General features: G+C 38.8%; 1 protein-coding gene across 1 annotated transcript; it reads right to left on the bottom strand.

The window, feature by feature from the left end:
- Positions 1-6,592: 6,592 nt before the first annotated feature.
- LOC5568212 (apyrase) lies at positions 6,593-15,923 on the bottom strand. Its single transcript, XM_001652093.2, has 4 exons — positions 15,774-15,923; positions 14,975-15,714; positions 7,980-8,263; positions 6,593-7,489 (listed from the first exon to the last, which is right to left on the bottom strand). The coding sequence occupies exons 2-4, from the start codon at positions 15,531-15,533 to the stop codon at positions 7,043-7,045; spliced, it is 1,290 nt and encodes a 429-aa protein (XP_001652143.1). The 5' UTR covers positions 15,534-15,714; positions 15,774-15,923; the 3' UTR covers positions 6,593-7,042.
- Positions 15,924-25,012: the final 9,089 nt, after the last annotated feature.

The following is a 25,012-nucleotide window of genomic DNA, read 5'->3' as shown; positions in this document are numbered from 1 at the left end:
GGTGATCTACCCGCGTTACGGGTCATGAACGGTGAAGAGCTAGTTGCTGTGATATCACGAGCGTGTGATGCTTCCATGCCGAGAAAAGCCCCTCCTAGAGAGAACAGGCCGCCGGTGTACTGGTGGTGCGAATCAATTGCAAATCTTCGAGCAATCTGCCTTCGGGCTAGGCGAAGAATGCAACGCGCACGCACAGAAGCACAAAGAGAAGAACGCGGGGCAACATTCAGAGAGGCAAAGTTGGCTCTTAAAAAGGAAATCAAGACTCGAAAACGGGCATGCTTTGATAGTCTATGCGAGAATGCCAATTCTAGTCCATGGGATGACGCCTACAGAGTGGTAATGGCTAAGACCAAAGGTGCCATAGTGCCCCAAGAGAAGTCGCCCGAGTTGCTGCGATCGATAATCGATATACTCTTCCCGCACCATCCCATAAGCCCATGGCCCCCAGCGCCGTATGCGGCAGATGAAGGAGAAGAAGTGGCGAGAGTGACGAACGAAAAGCTGGCGGAAGTCGTGAAATCATTCGCGTCAAGCAAGGCACCGGGACCCGATGGTATTCTAAATGTTCATGTTCAGAATCACGATGCACAGAAATTTGGTGCCACCAGGTGACTCTTCGGCGTATAGACCTATCTGTCTACTAGATACGACGGGCAAGTTATTGAAGAGGTTGATTCTCAACAGGCTAGTACCGTATACGGAGAGTGCGGACGGCCTTTCCAACAACCAGTTTGGATTCAGAAAAGGTAAAGCTACTCTGGACGCCATCCAGTCGGTCGTTCAGGCAGCTGAGGTAGCAAACGAGAATAAAAGGAGCGGCATCCGTTACTGCGCGGTTGTCACTCTGGATGTGAAGAATGCGTTCAACAGCGCAAGCTGGGAAGCAATAGCACACGCGCTTCACCGCCTCAAGGTACCGGTGAAGTTGTTTAAGCTTCTAGAAAGCTATTTTGATGGTAGGATTCTACTGTTTGACACAGAGGAGGGGCAGACAAGCGTTCGAATTATTGGGGGAGTACCTCAAGGTTCAATCCTGGGCCCGCTGTTATGGAATGCGATGTACGACGACGTACTGAGGCTGCCCCTTCCAACGGTTGTTAAGATTGTTGGCTTCGCCGAAGATATCACCCTAGTGGTATATGGTGAATCGATGGACGAAGTACAGTTGACAGTAGCGCACTCTATTTCCATAGTTGAGGAATGGATGAAGTCTAGGAAACTAGGACTGGCCCGTCACAAGACTGAGGTGGTGGTGGTCAACAACCGCAAGTCCGAGCAACGGGCGCTTATCTCGGTAGGTGATTGCACCATAGAGTCCAAGCGATCCCTTGGCCATCTTGGGGTAATGATCGATGACAAGCTCAGCTTCGCTAGCCACGTTGAATATGCCTGTAAAAGGGCATATACGGCTATATAGCGGCGCTTTGGAGGATGATGTCTAACAGCTCTGCTGTAATTGCCAGCAAAGCTACTGGTAAGCGTGGCGCTATCCATACTAAGGTATGGAGGACCAATCTGGTCAAAAGCGCTTAGAACGAGCAGAAACCTAAAGCGGTTGGAAAGCACGTACAGGATAATATGCTTAAGAGTAGCAAGTGCATACCGGACGGTATCTAAAGAGACCGTGTGCATCATAGCCGGGATGACGCCTATCGGCTATGCGTGCCCCAATTCGGGACTACGAAGCTGCTGATGTTTTCTCCGGTTTTCTGTGAGAAAAACAAGGAGAGATATATTTTTTGCTTTTTTTTCACGCACACGGTGACAGTTCCTTACTAGGTTTTCCATAAGGGCGAGTGCTTTGTAAATCTCTTTTTGTTTCGTAGTCGCGAATTGAGCTCTCGCCGAGCGGCCTTGTAAAAAACAACAAAAAAACACGATATACAAAAGCAAAAATTATCAATTGGCAACGATGGCCCACATCAACGAAAATTCAATTTTTGCCAATGAACAGTTCAGATTCCGCCATGGACATTCGACCACTCATCAACTTTTACGTGTAACAAATTTGATCCGTTCCAACAAATCTGAAGGCTATTCTACTGGTCTTGCTCTTCTAGACATAGAAAAAGCATTCAACAGTGTTTGGCATGATCGTTAAATTAAAAAATTGTAGGTTTCCAACATACATTGTTAGAATAATTCAAAGTTATCTGTCAAATCGTACACTTCAGGTTAATTATCAGAACTCCAGGTCTGAAAGACTTCCTGTAAGAGCTGGTGTTCCTCAAGGCAGCATTTTGGGACCAATATTATACAATATTTTCACATCTGACTCACCTGAGTTACCTCAGGGATGTCAAAAATCTTTGTTTGCGGATGACACAGGCCTCTCCGCCAAAGGACGAAGCCTGCGTGTCATCTGTAGTCGATTGCAAAAAAGTTTGGATATTTTTTCTTCATACTTGCAAAAATGGAAGATTTCTCCTAATGCTTCCAAAACTCAACTAATAATAATCCCACATAAACCAAAAGCTCTTTATTTGAAACCTTCAAGTAGATATGTTGTCACGATGAGAGGGGTTCCTATAAATTGGTCAGATGAAGTGAGGACTCATGCTAGATAAGAATTTAACTTTTAAAAATCACATTGAGGGCATTCAAGCCAAATGTAACAAATATTGATTGATTCATTTGTCTTTATTTTAGAGACTTTAAGCCTTTGGCTGGTTCGTCTCTAGTCACAAATATGTCAAATACATCTATCCCCTTTACAATAGAAAATCAAAACTTTGTCTTAAGAACAAGCTTTTGATATTCAAACAAATTTTCAGGCCAGCCATGTTGTATGCTGTACCAATATGGACTAGCTGTTGTAATACCAAGAAGAAAGCTCTGCAGAGAATTCAAAATAAAATTTTGAAAATGATTCAGAGGCTTCCTCCCTGGTATAGTACCAATGAATTACATAGAATATCCAATGTTCAAACATTGGAACAAATGTCAAATAAAATAATTAATAATTTCAGGCAAAAATCGTTACAATCTTCTATTGCCACGATTAATGCGTTATATGTTTACGTTAAGTTAGGTTAAGTATATTAAAAACGTTTTTTTCTCTTATAAGCAGGTGAAATCAACTCACCTGTTAAAAATCTGGACTGCTACGGCAAATGAAAAGTAATATATTGTTAACAAAATGTTAATGAAATCTTAGATTTGTGTTACCAAATTAGGATGATAGTGTTGTCTAATAACACAGAACACCTAGATATAAGAAATAATGAATGTAATATTTGGAATGATACTAATAAAGAAATTAAAAAAAAAACAATTGGCAACGAAACCTCTTATTTGATAACTGTGAAAGTGCTCAGAAAAACACTGAGCTTAGAGGCAGGATATGTCCCAGTTGTCAGAAGAGAATAAGTAACAGGTTATTGACTCATTTTTGCATCGCAGAGGAGTTTCTGTCAAGCCTGGATGCAGTAGCGGACTTTGGGGCAAGTGTACCATAGAGGCAAGTGTGCCACCCTTGCTTTTTATAAAAACTATAATATATATTTTCTCTTTGAGCTTAACAATATGTTCCCTTATAGTTCGCAATACAATGATCAAAATATGTTGAAAATTGATCTATTTTTCACGTATTTACATCGACTTGTGCAAAGCCAACCGAATTTGAGTGAATTTTTATAAGATTTCGTTGTTTTTAAATAGCATGGTGAAAGGTAAATTATTAACAGATTTTTCTAATATACTGTACGTCGTGAAACTATTCAAATGTGTAAGTTATTGTGGCATTTGAACGAAAAAAGTATTGCTGTTTGCATTTGAGGTGTAAACCTTGACGAAACGTCCTCCGAATGCGGATACACAAAACAATCGAAGGACACCTAGCAACGATTATAGAAATCACCGCCGCCCTAGCAAGAAAAAACTATCATTGACATCGCATCTCTTGTGAAAAATCTTACCGCATTTGGTGTTTCCGCATTTGATATTTGCATTTCAAATGCACACAGCAATATATAGTTTTACATACGAAATCCAGTTTGGTTGAAATTTCTACTTATTGGGGCAAGTGTGCCACCTATTTGGTAAACCAAAATTGTTGGAGTGAAATTTATAAAAATCCAAACATCATCAACAAAATCATAATAATAAATTAAAATGAGGCACCAATTGTAGTTTCTGAAGTATAGTAGGGGAATAACTGACATTTTTGCCCCCCAAAGTGATTTTTTCTCAAAATATTCAATAATAATATGTTTTTCGGCTTATTCAGTACCATTTTACATATCTACATCAATATTTTACCGTTATTTAGTGCTGATCTAGTTTAATATTATACATATTCGCCGTAATATAAGGGTAATACATATATTGTATTGAATGGAGACAAAAATAATAATTTTAGTTATTCGAATTATTATTATTATTATCTTTATTAAAGAGACTCTCAGCTCAGATTGTGGCTGAAAGAGGGAGAGGGCTTCACAATGAGGGGCCCCCTGTCATACAGTTTCGTAGTTTAGTTACAATTACAAAGGATATTCTTATAAAATCGATATACAACACTAACACAAAATCGTAGCTCAAGTGATCCATATGAAGAATGGTGTGGATATTTTATGTTGGGTCTGTGTTTTGGGGATCAAATGGCCCGGTGTAATCCGCCATCATTGATGAATGAAATTAGTGCTGTTTCTCTGGCTGGGTCGTTTGCTAGGATGTCTCTTATGTTGTTTGGGATATCATAGCGATCTCGTATTCTCTGGTAGAGTGGACAGTTGACTAGTAGGTTATGTTGCATGTTGAACATATTCTGCGAAAAGGCCCCGTGTAGACTTTAACCAATGTTTCAGATTCGCACCTGGTGTCAACCTGGTAAACATGCGACCGGTTCGTCCTATGGCAGCGAGGTGATCTGCTTCAACATTGCCTTGGATACCACAGTGGCCGGGTACCCAAAGGAAAACGTTTCTTGCGGGACAGTCCTTCTGAATAGCTTGAATCCATGGGTGCTGGGTTGTTGGAGAGTTGATCGTAGATAGGCCGCTTGCTGAATCGGAGATTACGCAAATTGGTTTGCATGCTGGTGTTGTAATGGCCAACAGTATTGCAGCAGCATCAGCTGAAAACACTGAGCACTGATTGGGGAGCTGAAAAAAGTGGCTGTTGTCCGTATCGGTAACACCAAAACCGGTTCTCCCCCTGGTCTTGGAACCATCAGTGTAGCGGAGTTGGTGAGTATAATATTTTCTAGCTAGCAATTCGGTGACATGTGAACGCATAGCAATGGAATAATCTCCTGCACGGAATCGATTCGCGATGGAAAGATCAACATGTAGGTTTGCAGCGTCCCATCTTCTGGCTCCAACCAGCGGACCTGCTCAACCGGGGGGAGTTCTAAATGGGCCAGATTAACGAGGGCTCTATTCGCCTCTCTGAGTTATTCGAATTGAGTAATAGGGAGTTACGCATGTTTTGAACGTTGTTATAAAGCATCCCCTTATTACGGTAAACTTAAAATTATTTTTAAATTATCGATTAGCGTCTGCTTTGTAAGTAATATTAAAAGGAAATAAAAAAAAGAATTACATCTGATGTTCATTCGGTGGCCGTCTTGCCCCATAGTGTCGAAAAATAGGTTATTTTGGATGATATTTGAGAAGCTCCAAACCTAAACCTTTTTGAAATTATTTTCTTTTTAAATGGCACAGTGGTTATGAAAAGATGTGAAACTAACATCATGAGGCTAAATTGGTAGATTTTATAAGTTTTAGGCAAAGTTAGAGAACATAATTTGCTTAAGGTGGCACACTTGCCCCAAATTCCGCTATAAGGAAGATTTAATAATAAATATCGATGAAACCTTCCTTATCCTGCATCCAGGTTTGACAGAAACTCCTCTGCGATGCAAAAATGAGGCGATTTTGACACTTTTCTTTGGAGTAAAAACTAAAATTTTTCAACACAAATCCTCAAACGAATTGAGTGAGAGTGCAAAACTATGTGAAGATTTCTTTCTGGTACTTTTTCTCTCTTGTTGCTATGCTCTGCTCACCTTTACTCACACTTCAAAAGAACTCCTGAGCGACCCGCCCGAACAAACCAAGCCTCGCGGAGATGTGATGGCTCTCTTTTTGCTGAATTTTGATCTGTTGTGTTTTGTGCTGCATCTTCCTTGCTCATTTTTCGTTGCCTCTCTGCTGCTCTAGAATATGTCACTGAACTCTACTGATGTTGAGGAGTATTATCAAGCCTGCCTGCATTCAACATTATCCCTCTTTGCTGGCAATAATCTGATGGTCGACCAGACCAAAACACAACGATTCATACTGCAGTTTGTTTAAAGTGAAACAGTTTGGTACCAACTTCTAAAATTGCACCAAAATTTCAAAGGCACAAATCTCGCGAAGAAAGCATCCAACAACAGTGCACTTCTTATTTTGGTTTTGTGCACAAGCAAAAAGCTTAAAATAAGAAGATCAAAAACGTTGGCCAACTATTCCTCCAGTTTAGTAACTTTGAAAACGTGAGTAGGGGCACAAATCGGCCATTGTGGCGGCCATATTTGGATTGCGAGATGTTTCATCTTAAGTTGGAATCATTTTCTTTCATCAAGAATTAAAAAGATAGTAAATTTCAATTCCACATGTTATCTACCGTTTTAATTGAATTAGAATAGAATATCACATCACATTACAAATCAATTGAAAAATAATACCGAAGTTCAAATAGGGAGTCGTTCAGAAACCACGAATCAAATAGACTTTGCATTGGTAAAAAATCACAACGAAGGGATATCAAAATCATAAAAATTTGACCCAAAGTAAAGTGGTTTCAGGACGACCTCTAAGTTTTGAACTGAACGGAAGAAAAAACTATTGCAAGCTACTGTTTCAAATTTTAACAAAGATTCAACGGTTAAACTATGGCATTTAAATTTAGTAGTGTAATACTTTCAAATATCGTGCCTTTTCAACAAATACACATTCTTGCATACGCACTATTTATGTACATTTTTTTACTAGGTAATCAGTTCGACTTTGGATATTCTATTTTACGTTCGATAGCAACAGCACTACCGCTTCTAAATAAACTCCAAACCTTCGAACTTGAAATCCGTTGGTATCCTCGTTTCCGGCATCAGCATCTCCCCATCAACATTGAACGCACTGATGAAGCTGGATGTTTTTCCATTCAGCTCTTCCGTCGAAAGTGCGATAATTATTTGGTCTTCCGTCGTTGGAAGGAACTTAAAGCTGGAGAAGCCATGCGTTGGCGGGAAATTCGTACGTTTTAGCTCGATCGGTTTGATCGAGTGAAATGATTCATCTGCTGTGATGAGATAATTACATCCCATGTGTTCATCACGAGTCTCGTTGTAACGGTCCTTGGAGCAACGCCTGGGCAGGAAGTACCACTTTTTGGCCTCGCTGGACCAAACACCTGACTCGTGAATCATGTAACCAGGCCACTCGATACCGATGGAACTTCGCAGCGCTTTAAAATTGTTCGCCCAGTTGAGATGATAGATCTGGAATAGCCGAGAAGGACGGTTTGTCTTTAGTTTGTTTTGGTGAAAATGAATCAAAGTCACACTTCAAATTATCCCTAGCACAAATCTAAAAAACAAAATCACCGTTCAAGCTGAAAACTTGAGCGATTGGATACTAGGGTGCGGATTATATTTTGAAAGTCCGTGTACTCTTCTGATGGCAAAAAATATAATGTTTTAAAGAATAAAAAAATACGTCGACATTCATAATGTCGAGCTATTCGGTAGGGTATGTTTTTAGTAACGTTGAAAATAAAACATAAAACGAGCTCACCAGTTGGCAATCCATCCTCGACTGAACACGGATATCTTTTCGCACAACGCCGCACCTTTATTAGTTACACATTGTTGGCGACCAATCGTTCAAATTTTCAGCTCGAAGCGCGATATGGTTCTGTAGATTAATGCTCTTGTAGATTTGAGGTGTAGCCTCGACTAAGCTTCACCTTTAATAGACAAGCTTACTTACCTCACCGTGCACAGTTATCGCCTTCACATACATCGGATTATTGTTTTCGAAATCCCCACCAGCTGTGGTCCACTCTTTTCCCATCGAGCCTACATAGAGGACCTGATCTTTCACGGTTGCCCATTCAGATTTGAATCCCTTGCTGGCCTTGCCATCGCCATCCATCAGTAGCAGCCACGGATAGACATTGTCCTTTTCTATTACGTACACCAACCCGGTACGGTCGTCAAAAGTGAGAAGCTTTCCATTAAACACAACCAGCTCGGACAATTCCATCCCCCGACCTTTGGAAAAAGAAAGAAAAGAATTAATACTAGGGTGACTCATATTTTTCTAACACAAAACATCTCAAGTAACACCCTTTGAATTTGTTCATTCGGAATTCCAGAAGCTACTGTGATGTTTTGAGCACAACCCATTATGTCTAATAGGAGCTAAACGTGCCTGAAATATTTTATGGAGTAAATCAATCAAATACACTGCGGAACACGTTTTTGTCTCAAGCACCAAAATAGCGCTATTCACTTAATTAAGGGCTGCTGAATCCATTGCCGTTTTCAAAATATCAGAACACATCTAATTTTTGAGATAGGCTGTTGAAAATGCAAGAATTGACTATTTCAGCCAAATTGCATGCAAGTTTGTCAGCTTAAAGGCAATGTGTTTGCATAATTCGCCACATAATTCAACATTCATGTGTATAACAATACTTATTATCGAAGTTTATAGTACTTTCGATGCAGAAAAGTTTTTTTTAACGGTTTAGGAATATATTGTATGTTGCCATGTAATTTGTATGGAGACTGCAAGCATGTTGAAAACAAAAGTTTAATCTAAATTGAATCGCGCAATTTAACAAAATTATATCTAACATGAAAGTTAAAGTCCTACTTTGCATGCATGGTGGGTTAGATCACAAAAAAGTTTGATAAATTATAATTAAAATTTTATGTAAACAGCAATACAACCAGTGTTCTATACAACTTTGGCGACCTGTAGCTAAAAATTGTGGATTGAGCAATGTCATCTATATGTCATCTCACATTAGCCTTCCATGTTATAACCCTCCACGTGTACGCTTCACCAATGACAGTTCCTCTGTTGAATATGATCTGACCATGAAACAAGCTATTCATGGAATTCCAGATCAACTTCGATGTATATCTATCCCACGTATTTTTAACGCAAAATACCAGAATGTCGATTCTTACAGGAGATATTTCACTGACGGGTCCCGTATCAATGGATCCTCTGGCCTTGGTGTCTTCAATGAAAACTCTTTTCCGCCTTCCGAAAACTTCAGGAACCTTGCACGGTTTATGTTGCTGAGCTGGCAGCAATCAACTTCGCTTTGGGGATGATTTCAAACATGCCCGCAGACCACTTCTTCATCTTCTCGGATAGTCTCAGTTCTATCGAGACACTCCGGTCGATGAAACCTGTTAAGCATGCATCTTACTTTCTTACACAAATAAGAGAGCAGATGTGTACACTGGTCGAAAGATCATATAAGATTACCTTACATTGCTTAATTTATGGCAATGAGAAGGCGGGCTCTCTCGCAAAGGTGGGCGCTGAGGAAGGTGAGATTTATGATAGACGAATTTCACACGATGATTTTTTTCATTTAGTACATCAAAGTTCTCTTCACGATTGGCTAAATGGCCAACTGGGACCGGTGGTTACATTCCATAATCCCTAGAGTTTCCTTGCGAGCCTGGTGGAAAGGTTTGGACGTAAGTCGAGATTTCATTCGCGTGATGTCAAGACTTATGTCCAACCATTACTCGCTAGATGCACATCTACACAGGATTAACCTCGCGCTGAGCAATATTTGTAATAGGTGTGGTTCCGGTTATGATGACATCGATCACGTACCAGGTATCCCCGTTTTTAATCTGTACCCCGCTTATCAGATTAAAAAAGGTTCAAACGTCATTTAGCTCATGGAACAGAGTGAAGTGAGATGGAACGCTGTGGAACGGAACGCAGACTAGATGTTCAAATTAAAAATGAATCCCGATGATTTGCATGAGGTACCGTTCAAATTAGCGGGGGTGAACGGTAGTTTGGCAGTACCCGGATATGGACGCCTCCAGGCGCAACTATGATTCAGTTAGAGATGTGTTGGACACCCGCGATTTCATTTATATGGTCGCAAATTACGATTTCCTTCGCCTGTCTTGTATAAAAGTTTAATTCTCTTGTGTTCTCTCCTCCAGTTTTTTTTGTGTTGTCCCCTTTGTGTTGGATTGAGGATCCTGGCCATGCGGCAGACGAATTGGTACCAACGCCATGATACGTTAGTCGAGCTACCACGATATACCTCCCGGATGAGCAGCAGAGAACCCTGATCCCAATCCCTACCATGTCCTTCTTTCAAAAATTGTGACCACTAACCTCGAGTTGCCACGAGTACCCTGGCTGCATCTCGTACTAATTTTGGTACTAAAAAGTGAATAAATTGTAAATAGTACAAAAAATGAGTTTCGGCTCCGTAGAGCGTTAAACGCGATTAAGCCTAAAATAAATGAACTAGATAAAAAATATTAATCTTTTCTATCATAGTCAAATGTTTGAGATAAGGCCTGTGAAGAGTCGCACCACATCGTTTACTTTTCAAAAGACTTCAATACAATATGGCCGATTATAAAATCACAGACAAACAAACGGAACAATCGAATTATTTATTATCGTATAGAATTATTTTTATTGTACCGTAAAATAACGCTCAATTCTAGCGTAGGGTAGATTGCCAATTATTGCACAAGCATAAAACGTGCCAATTTTTGCACAGCCCATGCATTCCTTATGGGTGTGCAATACTTGGTGCTTTTTAAGGCTGTGCAATAATTGGCAATCCATCCTATAGCTAAGTATGCTGTTTCGCTCAAGAAAAGTAAAGAAATTTATTGATCGAACGATTCAAGAAATTTTCCAGGGAGACCATTTCCTTAGTGATTTCCCACGCAACAAGATAGGCGATTACTTCTCTTTTCAACAGCAAATCAGCCTTATAGCTTTTGTTCGAGTTTAAAGTTTATGTCACCTATTTACCAATTGCCAAACACAGTATTTTCAGCATACGGCGTTCATGTTTGCGTGACTAATGTTTTAAACAGTGGCGCGGGAAGTGGGTAGGACAGGTAGGACATGTACTTCGCACAAAAACGCGTGAGTAAAACAGTCAAAGGATTGTCCTACCAACGATTCAATAAAAACAAAACGATCACCAGAAAGCTTGAAAAACAAACTAAATTATTTATCAACAAATCGCACTCACTCTGCCCGCGTGTGTAGTAACAGAAGATGGATGGGTAATTCAAAACTTGTAACCAACTCAGTTATTGGGTCACCAAGTGGCTCGGTAGCTTAGTTAGTAAAATGCTCGTCTTGCATACAAGAGTCCTGGGTTCAAATCCCAGCCGAGCACGTGGATTTTTTTTTTTCATAATTTCACCCATAATTTTTCCATCTTTACCACGCGTAATGAGTTAATTAAATTAGTTAGGGGCCCAGATATTCGTAGCGGTAAAAGCGCAGCTATTCAGTATGACCATGCTGAGGGTCGTGGGTTCGAATCCCGCTGGTCGAGGATCTTTTCGTAAAGGAAATTTTCTCGACTTCCCAGGGCATAGAGTATCTTCGTACCTGCCACACGATATACGCATGCAAAAATGGTCAATCGGCAAAGAAAGCTCTCAGTTAATAACTGTGGAAGTGCTCATAAGAAGGCTTTGTTTTAGTTGGGACGTAACGCCAGAAAGAAGAAGAATGAGTTAATTAGTACAAAATCAATCAACGTCTTGCAACGTCGTACTTATTCTTATGGAGGATGCATTCTAATGGAAGACACGATAAGGTTTTTCATGGTATTCTCATGCATTGTGCATGACCTCGATCTATAGTGAAAACCCTGGGAATCTAACTGCTGCAAGAAACTTCTTTAACCGTGAGAAAAACAAATGTAGCAAACCTCTATGGCATTTCTGAATTAGTCAATGGATGATTTCTTACAAATATGTGTGGCCAACTCTGTATATGTTCTGGAACAAATAACCATGAACATTCCTGGAAGTAATTCTTGGAAATTTTTTGGAACAGCCATAGAGAATTATCAGATTATTGCAGAATCTTTGGATGAAGTGATGGATTAATCTATGACCAATCGTTTCGTGTTATATACAGCACGAGTTTGATGGTACCAGCGATTTCTGAACGTGTAATTACTCTTGATATAATCAATCAAACCATAGCTGATTCTATTGATGGTTTTCAGAGCAATTTCTATAGAATATGGTCTCATTATTTTAATGCAATTTACCAAATAACCTTTATTTTTTAATGAAAGGTCTCTTAAGTGTCGTATCCAACCGTTTTTTTTGTCTTTTTCCTTGTCCTGCTTGCATTGAACCCTGATGCGAAATAGTTTTTTCGATGCTATATATTCTTCCAAACTCGGGCCCAGTTAACGTTTGGATTTTCCTGTTCTACCTTTGAGGGATCCGTTTGTTCAACGTAGAAACGATAAATCAGATCGGCGGTTGGGTTTTGCTGAATTTGAGGTGGCAAATTTGGAAAATGTTGGTGAATCAATTTCAAACAAGGATAATCTGAGAGGGGATTATCTTGGCCAATGAAGGATTATAAGCAAAGCCTTGCACTTAAAGATTGGGAGGTGCAGCTTTTATCCACCGTGGCCTGTGCTACGCGCCAATTGCTGTATCAGGACACGCGCTGATACATTACGGCTCCATATAAAACTTGTAGTAGAATTTCAGACTAAATCATTGTTGTTTGTTAAGAGTGTATTCCGTTCCACATTCCGATTTAAGATTAGCGTGTTTTCAGTGTATTCCGTTTTCCGTGTTTCATGTTTTTTATTAAATTCCGTTCAGAGTGTAATTTCCTCTAACCTGTAAGATTGATGAATAAAGAAACCATTCTAGTTTTGTCGGGCAAACCGCGTGGACGTCATCCGAAGTATAATCCGAAATATAGACTGCCCTATAAACTGACCATTTTTTCCGTGATCTTAGCAATGTGCACGCAGTACGAAGGAAGTATTGAGGAAATATACCACATTTTGGAGCTTATGAAGGTATTCAACAGAGTTACTTTTTGATGCAGTGTGAGTGCGCGCATACCATGCAACCCTACCAGTCGAGTGAATGTCTTCACCAAAGCATCCCATGGTTTTGAAAATGCTCCACATCCTCCAAGGCACATGGAACCTACTAACCTACTACCTAAACTGCTTCCGGAAGCATGAATTTTATAAATATTGAACTTTGTTACTCCAATTAATATGATTTCGTAGATATGTGAAATTGGCCACTTCCATCGGGGTACCTCTAATCTACTGTACAGGGGTCATGGCAGCCGGTGGTTCTGGAAGTGCTTTCGGAAGCATCATATTCGGAAATCTTAATATTTGATACCCATATTGAAGTAACTCCGGACATGTTTTGATTTGGCAACATCCCCCGGAGCACCTGGAACCTACTATAAAGTGGTCATGACAGTCGGTGTTTCTGGAAATGCTTCCGGAAATATCACCTCTCAAAAACCTTGATGTTTGATGCCCATATTGATATGGTTCCAAATATGTTAATAATTGACCACTTCCCCCAGGGCACATGGAACCTACTAGGGAGCCGGATTCTATTCTTGGCACTTTTGTTTCACTTCGGCTGTGGGTTTTTTTTTAAGCTACTGAGCTCATATTTTGCCACAATATGCGTCGTATAGAAGTGCTTCTTGTTGCAAAGTTTCAGACAATTCGGTCGAGAAAAACCCCCCATGCCAAAGTGAATCTTGGAAGTGCCCAAGTAGCTCTGCACCCTATAGAATGGTCAGTGCGTCAAATGGCTCTGAATATGCTGCTGGAAGCATCATTTTGAAGTTTGATGCTCACTTGAAACAAAAAGACTAAGGCAGCTGTACGGATTTCGAATCACAGGTGTACGGTTTTTGATTCAACCTTATTAGAGTGTATGGATTTCGATCCACGACAAGCGATTTTAAATCCTGTTTTTAAAGGTTTCTACTCAACTTCAGGCTCATTTAGGGATTAATTACGTCTTAAAAGATGTGAAATTCATAGAAAAAGAGTAATTAATTGCCTTTTACAAATCCAAATATTTTAGACAGAGGTTTTTATTTGGCTTAGTGCTTAGGTGTACGGATTTCGGTCCCTTACGGTATATCCGTGCGAAAAATGTTGGTTTTTGACACGAAAAATCAATTTTTATATTACTTGCCAGGGCTGGAAAGCGTCAATGTAAATAGAAAGTATCGTGCGACTTTTACATAGATGCTTCTCTCGCTGTCATCGGATGGCGAGACAATGACAGAGATTTTTTTCAAACTCTCTTTCATTTTCCCTTCGCTACGGCTTGTGACGGAATTGTGAACTTGATAATTTTTAGTTCATTGTAATGTATAATTGTTGTTCATATCGCTGGAATTATAGAAGGATATTCACTCAACTTATCAAACACATTTACTTCCCAAAATTTTCCAAAATGAGATAGTAATTTTAAAAGCAAAACAACATTAAAATTGCTCTCGTGAAAGCCCGTTATCGCGACGTGACGAAATGAGCGCATGAAATATAGCTTCGTCTAGTGACAGTGAGGAGACTCGTTTCGTCAGTGTTGCAAGTCGGTCATGAAACTTAACAGCCCTGTTACTTGCAGAAATAGGGGCATGAGCGGATACTGGTGCACTGATGGTATTTTAAGGGCTTGTTTTGAGGCTTGCATTTAAATATTAACTCAGTCTTTGAAAAGAGACCGTATTTGGTTGGTAGGTAAACTGCCTATACTCGCATAACAGTCTTATTTATATAGGGATTCCCATAGAATATGGGACTGTTATGCGAGTATAGGCAGTAAAGCCCCTTTTAGACTTGATGGATTTCGCTAAACAATAGCTTCTGGGGGCTACCTTAATTTCCCTATAATCACTCCAAAACCCACTAGTATTCTTACCTTTCAATGAAAAGCTAGATTTCATTTCCTTCGGTCCCGTTTCGTCCCACGAAACGGTGACGGTTCCCTTCGCCGGAATGTAACTGAGGTAGCCCTTCATGAAGTAGCTGTTCCACGAATCCTTGCTGCCCACCCGGGAATTGGTATCCAAATCCGCAATCACCCCTATCCGGAAGGTGTACATTCCATTGCTCACAATCGGCTCCGTTAGCGGATAGGTGCTGTTGTAGAAAATCACCGAGTTCCGGTCCAAATTGCCGATGCTGGACCCACTTTGCATCGTTGAGCTTCCGATGATGTAGAGTAGGAACAGAAGCAGTGCTCCCAGAACAGCCAACGGCCATATGACGTGCACCTGCAGCCGGATAGTTCGGTTCCCGATACGGTACGAGGGAGGAGTCCTCAAAGCCTGGCGCCAATCGCGGAGATACATTCCGGTTTCGATGACTGTCGTTCCGTTGCTACTGCCGATGATGCTTTTGCCAGCGGCGGAAGAAACCGTAGAAGAAGCGGCTTCCAGGTCCCGTTGGCTCAGTTTACTGTAGTTGTATTTTTTCATCTAGTTCTCCTCTACCGGAAGTAATTCGAGCTACATTAGCTGTGTCGAATTTATTCGATGGACGATTTCCAATCAAAGGACCTTGAGGAACCAAATTTCACAACAATTTGGCCAGTCGAAACGGCGACTGGTTTTGCGAGTTCCAAACAGTCCCACTATTCGCGTTTGCGTTCTTTCATCACTGTAATAGGGATAAATCTTTATATTCCATCGTTTACTTGTAATGGATTATTTACTTACTTTTTCTTTGCCAAAAAATCCTGAAAGATGGAAACTTTGGTGATTTTACTTGGTTTCAGACTCGATGGGGATTACACTATGAAGAAAGGTGTGAAGCTTTCGTTGTCGTGTTAAAAATAAACGTCAAATTGGAAACAGCTCTGTGTGATATTTTTATGCGCAGGGGTTGTTGGTTTGCTCGCAGCGAAAATCTTCACGGTTATAAATATATTATCAACATTATTCACAGAAGAGTGAGGCGTAAGTCACATGATCGAATTCATTTAATCGATCCTCTCTTCTGGGAATAATGTTGACAAGACGCAACCCGAATAAAAAATACAATACAAAAACAATATAACGTATTGTAACAGTACCATTCAATATATTGGAAATACAATACAGTATATGTAAAATGACAATACAATTACAGTACAATATATTGTTTTGAACAGTTCACTGTATGGTGTATGAGATTTTTGCAATATAATGTATGGGTGGTTAAGTATCGTAACAATACAAATATAGATATTTTCTCATACAAACATTTTGAAAATACAATACGATATAATGTTCGTGTATTGTCTTGATTAGCAATTCATGTATTGTTGTACAATACAAAAACAATTCAACGAACTGTATCATGGTTGCATTCGTCGTTACAGCTAATGTCAAGTGACTTCTAAAAAACTACTTATTTTAACTTTTTGAATATTTTTCACCCAACATTTCTTGCTTTCTGAACTTGTTTTGTTTATTTCTTTCAACAAAGCTACATAGAAAAAAACAACAGTTGTTTTACGCGAAAATAGGAATTTGACCAAAATTGTAAGGTACAAAACCAATTAAAAACAATACAATGTTCTGTTACAATATATTATATTGTTTTTGAATTGTATATCCAAACAAGAATAATATTGCTTCGACATTCAATTACAATACGCTGTATTGTATCCAATACGTTATATTGTACATTAATGGTTTATTCCATTCACTGAATGATACGTTTTTATCCGGGAAGTTTATCAGCATTTTTTCACATCAGGACGCAAGATTGCATCACCGCACTTGCAAGCGGTCTGCAGTGAAAAATGCTATCAAACCTCAAAAAAGTATCAAACCTGCCTCTTGTCAACATCATTCAAAGAAGCCTGATTCGCTGCTGACAAGTAATTTCTTGGCGTATCTTGATGCATGGAAAATTCTTGCAAGGAATCGATCAAGGAAGCGCTTTTTCATGATCGCAGTACGCAGTTGGAAAGAGATGTCAGTTCAAACGGGAGTCGCTGTAGAAAATTTCTGCAAGGAATCGACGAGAAATTTCTTTAGCTAGCAGCAAATCAGGCTAGAAGAGAGGATCGATAAAGTGAAATAAATTATGTGACTTACGCCCTTACTCTAGCATACGCTTGATATCAAGCGTGTGCTAGAATAAGGGCGTAAGTAGCATGATCGATTTCGCTTCATCGATCTTCTCTTCTGTGAATAAAGGTGATAGGGCCCATTCACAAATTTCATAACGCTGTAGGGGGTGGGTGGGTGTCCAAAAGTTGTTACGGTTCATACAAAAATAAAATAGTATCAATACGAAAAGCGTTACAAGGGGGTGGGTGGGTGTCCAAAATGGCCAATTTTAGCGTTATGAAATATATGAACAAAGCCTAAGATGCAAGTTTGTTAGCATTTTTTCGCTTCAGACCGCTTGGTAGCGATGCATTGTTGCGCCTTGAGGAGGAAAAAACCTAGGGCTTGTTCACAAATTTCATAACGCTGAAGGGGTGGGTGGGTGTCCTCACGGTGTTACGGCTCATACGAAATTTTTAGAATATTCATACAAAAAGCGTTACGAGGGGGTGGGTGGGTGTCGAAAATGGTCATTTTCGGCGTTATGAAATATGTGAATGAACCCCTAACAAACTTGCATCTTGTCCAGGGGGTGGGAAGGCTCAGTGCATTTTGTGCTCGGTGTGCCGAAGTACTGACACATTAGTTATCAAATTTATGCCGTGTATGGCAACCATGAATTTTGTTTTGATGTTGTCTCATATTAACCAGAGTCTATGAATGGAGAGTTGCGCGAAGAGGCTTCTTTGAATTGTTTTTCTTCTTCGTCTTCGAAAATAGCCCCTATATATTTTGCTGGTTTGCTCGATAGGTAGACGGTTTGACAGTTCGATAGGTAGATTTGGTTTCACTCTTCGTGCAACTCTCCATTCATAGACTCTGATATTAAACTGAGAGAGACTCGCAAAGAAAAACAAAATTCAACGTCATATGCAGCCAGGGTTGCCAAATTTAAATCTGTATTTTTTTCTTCAAATATCTGTATTTCTGTATACTTGAACAAAATATCTGTATTTTAAATCTGTATTCCTGAGAATTGAGATAGAAGTTTAAATTACGCAAGAATCTCATAAAAATACCAATCATTTGTAACTATAATACATTGCATAATTATCACATCAAAGATTGAATTTCAAGATTTTCAAAAATATGAATTTCCAGTTTTCTCAAAAATCTGAATAAATCTGTATAATTTTGGCCAAATTCTGTGTACAGAATCTGTAATTTTTCCGCAAAATCTGTAATCTGTATTTACAGATTCTTGGTCAAAAAATATTCGAGAAAATCTGTAAAATACAAATAAATCTATATGTGGCAACCCTGTATGCAGCCGGGCCCAGATTCCGCTGTCACGTAACGTCAAATGCAACCCGTCGTTTTTATGGCTGGAAAAGTGAAAAGTATTGTATTCAAAAATTTTTATTATTAAAACCTCAGTCAGCGGAGTATTTTTTTCAAAGATGCTGATAAATCTACAAGACTAGTTATGTATAATGTCTGCTACGTTTGTTGGCATGAAATTTCACTAAAAATGCCGTTTATGCTCCGGTGTGATGCAAACGCAATAGTTTTTTTTTTTTTTTTGGTGAGATGGTCATGAGAGACCTTGAACGGCTTGCGCAAGATTGATGTAAACACTGAGTGGAATAAGAAAAAAAAACTCACACGCCAAATATTAATCATATCCGAATCATTACAAAAAACATATAGCTTTTTTCCATAATGCTTTTCATACAACTTTCATTTTGAAATCCTATAGATAGACTTCATTACGAACTTCACATAACTTTTATATAAAAAGTATATATCTAGTGAAACCAATTGCAGCTGAAGTCATAGATTGAATCATATAACCTTCAAATGAAAACATTAAAGATTATATTGGTTTCTCTAATGAAAACGATTAGATTCTTAATTAGCGATTTCTCCGGGTTTCACTGCATATTTCTAATTAAAATTTTGAAATAAATACAAACGTTTAGGCATTTATATGCAGTTTTACCATTGAACACATTTATTTAGCATTTCATGAGGTACATAGTAGTCATATCAGAGAGGTCTACTAAGGTAATTTCGTTTGGTTTACCAGATGTAGTCAACAGCGAAGAAAAGGGAGCAAAAGGTTAGAGCTCGGATGTATCTTCTTCTTCTTCCCTCAGGTCGAAGCTATCGTCTGACCGCTTCTCTTTGGGGCCCGGTACCAATGACCGTATGGCCAATCGGATCCATCACCTAGAATGCTTCTGCTGAAAATATTGTGGCACGCTGCTTCCTTAATCATGAGCATACAATTTATGAAAAAAAGAAACGACGTCTATGAAACTAAAAGTAAATGGTGCTTCGTTTTCCGATACCTACATCGTTGGAATGCAATTTTAGAAAAATAATTATGAGGCAGGGTCAAAGAGTAATGCCGCATTCTGTAATAAAAGAAAAACATATTGTACTGTATAAATATTAGCTTTCAACTGTTTTAACAACGTACCTTTGAAAACTTGCAACAACTCAGATAAAAAGATTCACTAGCAAACTGTGCAATGACTGACATGGTCGACTGCAGATAAACAGATAATTGGATTTTTTCACATTATACAATCATACACCATTTATCTGATTTTGTGATAATCGGCCAGACAATTGATATCCAATATGTTTTATGTGAAGTTCAAATTGCTTTCATATGAATAATATTCAACCTTTATTGGATCCTCATATAGGTGTTAATGGATAACGATGAAATCTATTAAATTACGATTCCGGTATGGATATATGATTTTTCAGATAAATGGAATCGGATTAGTTGGTTCAGTGCAGCATTCGCAGAAATAGAAGACCGTCTCCGCGAGTCTCGTCTCAGATATTAGGGTAACGGTCGTATTTTGGACCCCCTAAGAAAGTGATTTTAGAGTTTTGTCCCAATTAATTAATTGCACAACGTAACCAAATTAAAGCACATGCCAATATGTAGCCAAAATGTCCTCTACGAGAAAAATATTTCCATACGGTCATGCAGGATCCAAAACCCGTCCAAAATAATTGAATTGGGTCCTAAAATTTTTAATGAAATCTTGTTTTTATTTAATAACACGAAAAAGCATGTTATTGTAACTACTTTAGCAATTTTTCCCGCTCAAATAATGGCTATAATATGTTTAAACTTCAATTTAAAAATTTGGTTCATAAATGAATCTTCACATTTTTGATCATGTTTGACGTTCGCTTAGTCGACAAAAACACCACAGGGGTTTTAGTTGGACCACTGGGGTTGTTCCTATCTGACATTTCGTAAGGGACACGGAAAACAAAATACACCCAAAATTTGAGTTTAAGCCAAAGGATGTGACAAAATCTAAAATAAATGTTTTTTGGACTTAAACCAACGGAAAACATTAGAAAATTGAGTGAACATGTGTTTTTGGCCTAAACTTAAGCGTTTGGCACTAAAATTGGAACAGGGCTTTAGGACCCTATTGTGAAGCACTGTTTTTCATTATTTTGGACACACCATTACATTTTGGACCCTAAAAGTATATATTTTGGACCCCCGGCATTTTTTATCGTTTGGCGACAAAGTCCACGACACTGGTTGTATAATATGCTTGCCCATAGTCTAATCAATCGATTGACAATGGAAAACCGAAGAAATTCTACGCTTTTAGTACAGAAATTTGAAAAAGTTTTTGTTTACATTTGAAAAATTTATGACGGCTTCAATTTTTGTGTGTAACGCGTTGTAACGGTTGCATGGATGAACCAATTAAATTAAATTAATTTCAGATAAAATAAACACGTTTTCTATGTACAAACGGTTTATGTAAGTGTGGAATAGTTCTATCTTTCCAAATGGCATGCGAATTGAGTTGGCCTTTCGATTTAAACAGGGAAATTTGCAGGAAAGTAGCCCAGGGGGTCCAAAATATATAGGGGTCCAAACCTGTCCGTTCCATTGGTATTATCCCGATATTCCTGCCGACCTACTGCCCTTTTTTCAATCCCATCGAGTTCGTTTTTGGCCAGATCAAACAACACCTGAGAAGAACCCATCAAGAAAAAGGATCAATTTTGAAGGAGGTCTGCACAGCCATGAATGCGTTCAAAGTTTATGAATGTAAAAATACATTTGAAAATTGGGTCCTAAAATTTTTAATAAAATCTTGTTTTTATTTAACAACACGAAAGAGCATGTTACTTCAAGTACTTTAGCATTTTTTCCCGCTCAAATAACGGCTATATCATGTTTAAACTTTTAAGGCCGGCTTGCTACTGACAAGAAAAGGAATCACCTATCTCGATGCGTGGAAAATTTCTCCCAAGAAATGTTGAGAAGAAATGTCACTTCAAAGGGGGCTCTCTGTAGGAAATTTCTTTACCCTTTCAGTCAAGGAATTTCTTTACTTTTCTTGAGCGAAACAGCATACTTAGCTTTATTTTAAAATTGGGTCCATAAATGAACCTTGACACTTGAGATCATGTTTGACGTTCGCTAAGTCGAGAAAAACACCACAGGGGTTTTAGTTTTAACACTGGGGTTGTTCCTATCTGACATTTTGGAAGGGACACGGAAAACAAAATATACCCAAAATTCGAGTTTAAGCCAAGGGGTGTGACAAAATCTAAAAAAAAACATAAAAAATGTTTTTTGGACTTAAACCAACGGAAAACATTAGAAAATTGAGTAAACATGTATTTTTGGCCTAAACTTATGCGTTTGGCACTAAAATCGGGACAGGGCTTTAGGACCCTATTGCGCTCCCAGTCTGGAATTCTATCAAATGGACAATATGTTCTTTAAGGCGAAGTAGGCCGTCATTGAAATTTGTACGCGTCGTTGATGATTGTTGTTAATTCATCTCACGACTTCGAATCAAAGAAAATCAGTTGGTTTTGCACTGACACAGCTGAAAAAGATCAGCATACTTTATGCAAGTTAGCGCGTACATTGATACTTTTTCAAGTCCATATACACTACCAAGACTGAGTTTTATCACTTTGAAATGCAAGCTGAAAAGTCATCATTGATGCCAAAACGAATGACGGGCTATTTAGCCTTAAGATGCAAACATATATTTTGATCGCCTATCGTAAACTTCAAGAGACGAACTGGAAGACGCATTGACGGGTGCCGGAACAGCAGCCAGCGAAAACATTGTTCGGAACATCGATGAAATTTTCCGACGAATAGGGTCCTAAAATGTTTAATGAAATCTTGTTTTCATTTCATAACACGGAAGAACATTGTAGGGAATATCCATAAATGGGTTAATTATGTCATTTTAGTGTTTATTCTTGGCGTGTGCAGAAAAATGAAATAGTTTATTATTCATTAGAGCCATCATATTACGATAAGTGTGTAAAAAAAAAACTCAGCTTGAAAAGCTCACTGCAATAGCATTATTGACTTCGCAGCACCAAACCGTATTCGCGTCTGCTCATGAGATGCGAAGTTTTCTGGATGCGAAGCTAATGTCAAAGTCGAAACAATGGGACGGCGGCTGTGAAGACTCCGGGCGGCTTTCAGAGATGTAAATAAACGGCTAAACTGACCTCTTACACACTAAGTCATTATTGACGAACTTCAATGAAATGTTACGCAGCTTGTAAAATTAAAAATTCTGATGTCGAAATTTCACTGAAAATAGTTTTATTTTTATCAATTATGATGTGTATTACTCTAATTTGGCAAGAAATATTAATAACCAATGTGAAGGCTCATTTATTTTGCTGCCTGTGGTGTGATAAATCAAGGAAGTTTTTATACACTGTTCTGGGTAACATTCCCTAACTGTGTAAATAAGTTCGCAGCTCCAAACTGAGATGCGATCGCATTCTGGATTTTACCAAAAAATACAATATTTTTTGGTAAAATCCAGAATGCGATCGCATCTCAGTTTGGAGCTGCGAACTTATTTACACAGTTAGGGAATGTTACCCAGAACAGTGTATAAAAACTTCCTTGATTTATCACACCACAGGCAGCAAAATAAATGAGCCTTCACATTGGTTATTAATATTTCTTGCCAAATTAGAGTAATACACATCATAATTGATAAAAATAAAACTATTTTCAGTGAAATTTCGACATCAGAATTTTTAATTTTACAAGCTGCGTAACATTTCATTGAAGTTCGTCAATAATGACTTAGTGTGTAAGAGGTCAGTTTAGCCGTTTATTTACATCTCTGAAAGCCGCCCGGAGTCTTCACAGCCGCCGTCCCATTGTTTCGACTTTGACATTAGCTTCGCATCCAGAAAACTTCGCATCTCATGAGCAGACGCGAATACGGTTTGGTGCTGCGAAGTCAATACAATAGCTTCTGCTGAGTCAGTTTTGAAACGAATTTGCGTAAGAACGGATGTGTTTTCGGTGTTTTCTTGTGCTGCTCAGACCGGAATTTACGACAATGTCGCAGTCGGTGGGGACACAACGTTCCCTTCCCGGATTGAAAGTTAATGTTTTTTTCATTGTAAAAGTGTTTTTTTATTTTGTTTAAAATGCTCGGCCACGGAAGTTTTGGTTTCCCGATGACCCTTTAATGCATTTTTATAGTTTCTGTGATGGCGCGTTGATTCCGCCGTTTGGGGGTTGTTTTGAGACTGCTTCCGGCGGTAATATTTATTGATGCTGAATGAGAGTGATTGTGAGACAGTGAGAAAGAAGGTGAGCGTTCAATATTTAAGTGAGAGGAAGAAAAAAGTAGGAATGGTGGTATCGGTGGTATCCGAACGAAAGGTATGGAAGCACAGTGGCTCCAGTGGCTCGATGGCACGCGCTAATGAGTTGGCTGGGTGACTGTTAAATTCAAAAATCGCCTCTGATGAGTGAATTGGACAAATTTTGGTGTGGAGGATTCATGTGAGTATACCATAGTTGTTGTATATGCCTGAGTGTATGACGCTCAACGGATGTGTTTTCGGTGTTTTCTTGTACTGGCACCATAGTCCATTTTACAAGACGTTTTTGAACGGCTGATCGCGTGTTTTATGACTGAAATTATGACGGAAGGCGGTGTCGGACCGTGTGGAAGTAACAGCAATATCATCAGTGTTGTCGTTTCGTAAAATGAACTATTGTTTTCAAGTTTTGTTGAAGAGCGAAAAAGAGAAAAATTCTCCGTCAAATGCCACTAAGCTCTATTGGTGATCTAACGCAAAGCTAAAATGCGTAGATGGCGCTTTTCTAGAATGGTGATTAGTGCATCTTAATTAAAAGTAATAGTGATAGCTCTAAAAAAAGGGTCAATCATTTAACTGACAAGATTTTTGCAATTTAAAGCACAGGAAACCGTAAATATTCATATCAATTTGAAAAACTTTCGCGACCTAGTTGTAACTTAAAACAGAAGGAAATCAATCGAGGGTTGTTGTCGTTGCGCGTTGAAAGTATTGACTTTGCAGCATTAAATTAAAGTTCGCCATTTGGAGTATCGTTGCTGATGAAAACTTTTTAAGATTGTACACAAGAGTACAGTCAACTCTCCATAACTCGATATTGAAGGGACCATCGAGTCAGAGAGGTATCAAGTTACAGAACACAAAACCAGTGCAACTGCGATCCACAGGACCATCGAGTTGAAAATCAACTTTTACTATGGTTCTCTAACTCGATATCGAGATACGGAATATCGAGTGAAGGAAAATTTACCTGTATTACCTACTGATAATGTATTCAGTGTTTTGCGCAACCATGAAATACCTGAAATTGCTGTAATGTAATCTCAAAGTTGATACTGACGTGACGTAATCTTGTAATTGTTTCAATTTTCTAGATTTTAGTTTTTTTTTAAAGAGATTTGATTGCTGACTCAATGTATATAACATCGATTGTTAAAACATCAGTAATGAATGTGAAGCATATTTCACATCATATGTGTTGCCTTGCGGAACGTGCGAAAAATAAAAATTTCTGCAGGAAGCCC

This window comes from Aedes aegypti, chromosome 3 (assembly GCF_002204515.2).
Source record: "Aedes aegypti strain LVP_AGWG chromosome 3, AaegL5.0 Primary Assembly, whole genome shotgun sequence".
Classification (NCBI taxonomy): Eukaryota; Metazoa; Arthropoda; class Insecta; order Diptera; family Culicidae; genus Aedes; species Aedes aegypti.
The sequence above is the reverse complement of the archived record's forward strand: the minus strand, read 5'-3'. Positions and strand labels throughout refer to the sequence as shown.

Coding starts and splice junctions, on each gene's coding strand:
- LOC5568212 (XM_001652093.2), bottom strand. CDS start 15,533: ATGAAAAAATACAACTACAGTAAACTGAGCCAACGGGACCTGGAAGCC. Junction 8,264..14,974: donor ATCTAGCTTTTCATTGAAAG/GTAAGAATACTA, acceptor CTTTTTCCAAAG/GTCGGGGGATGGAATTGTCC. Junction 7,490..7,979: donor CGATAACTGTGCACGGTGAG/GTAAGTAAGCTT, acceptor CGGCTATTCCAG/ATCTATCATCTCAACTGGGC.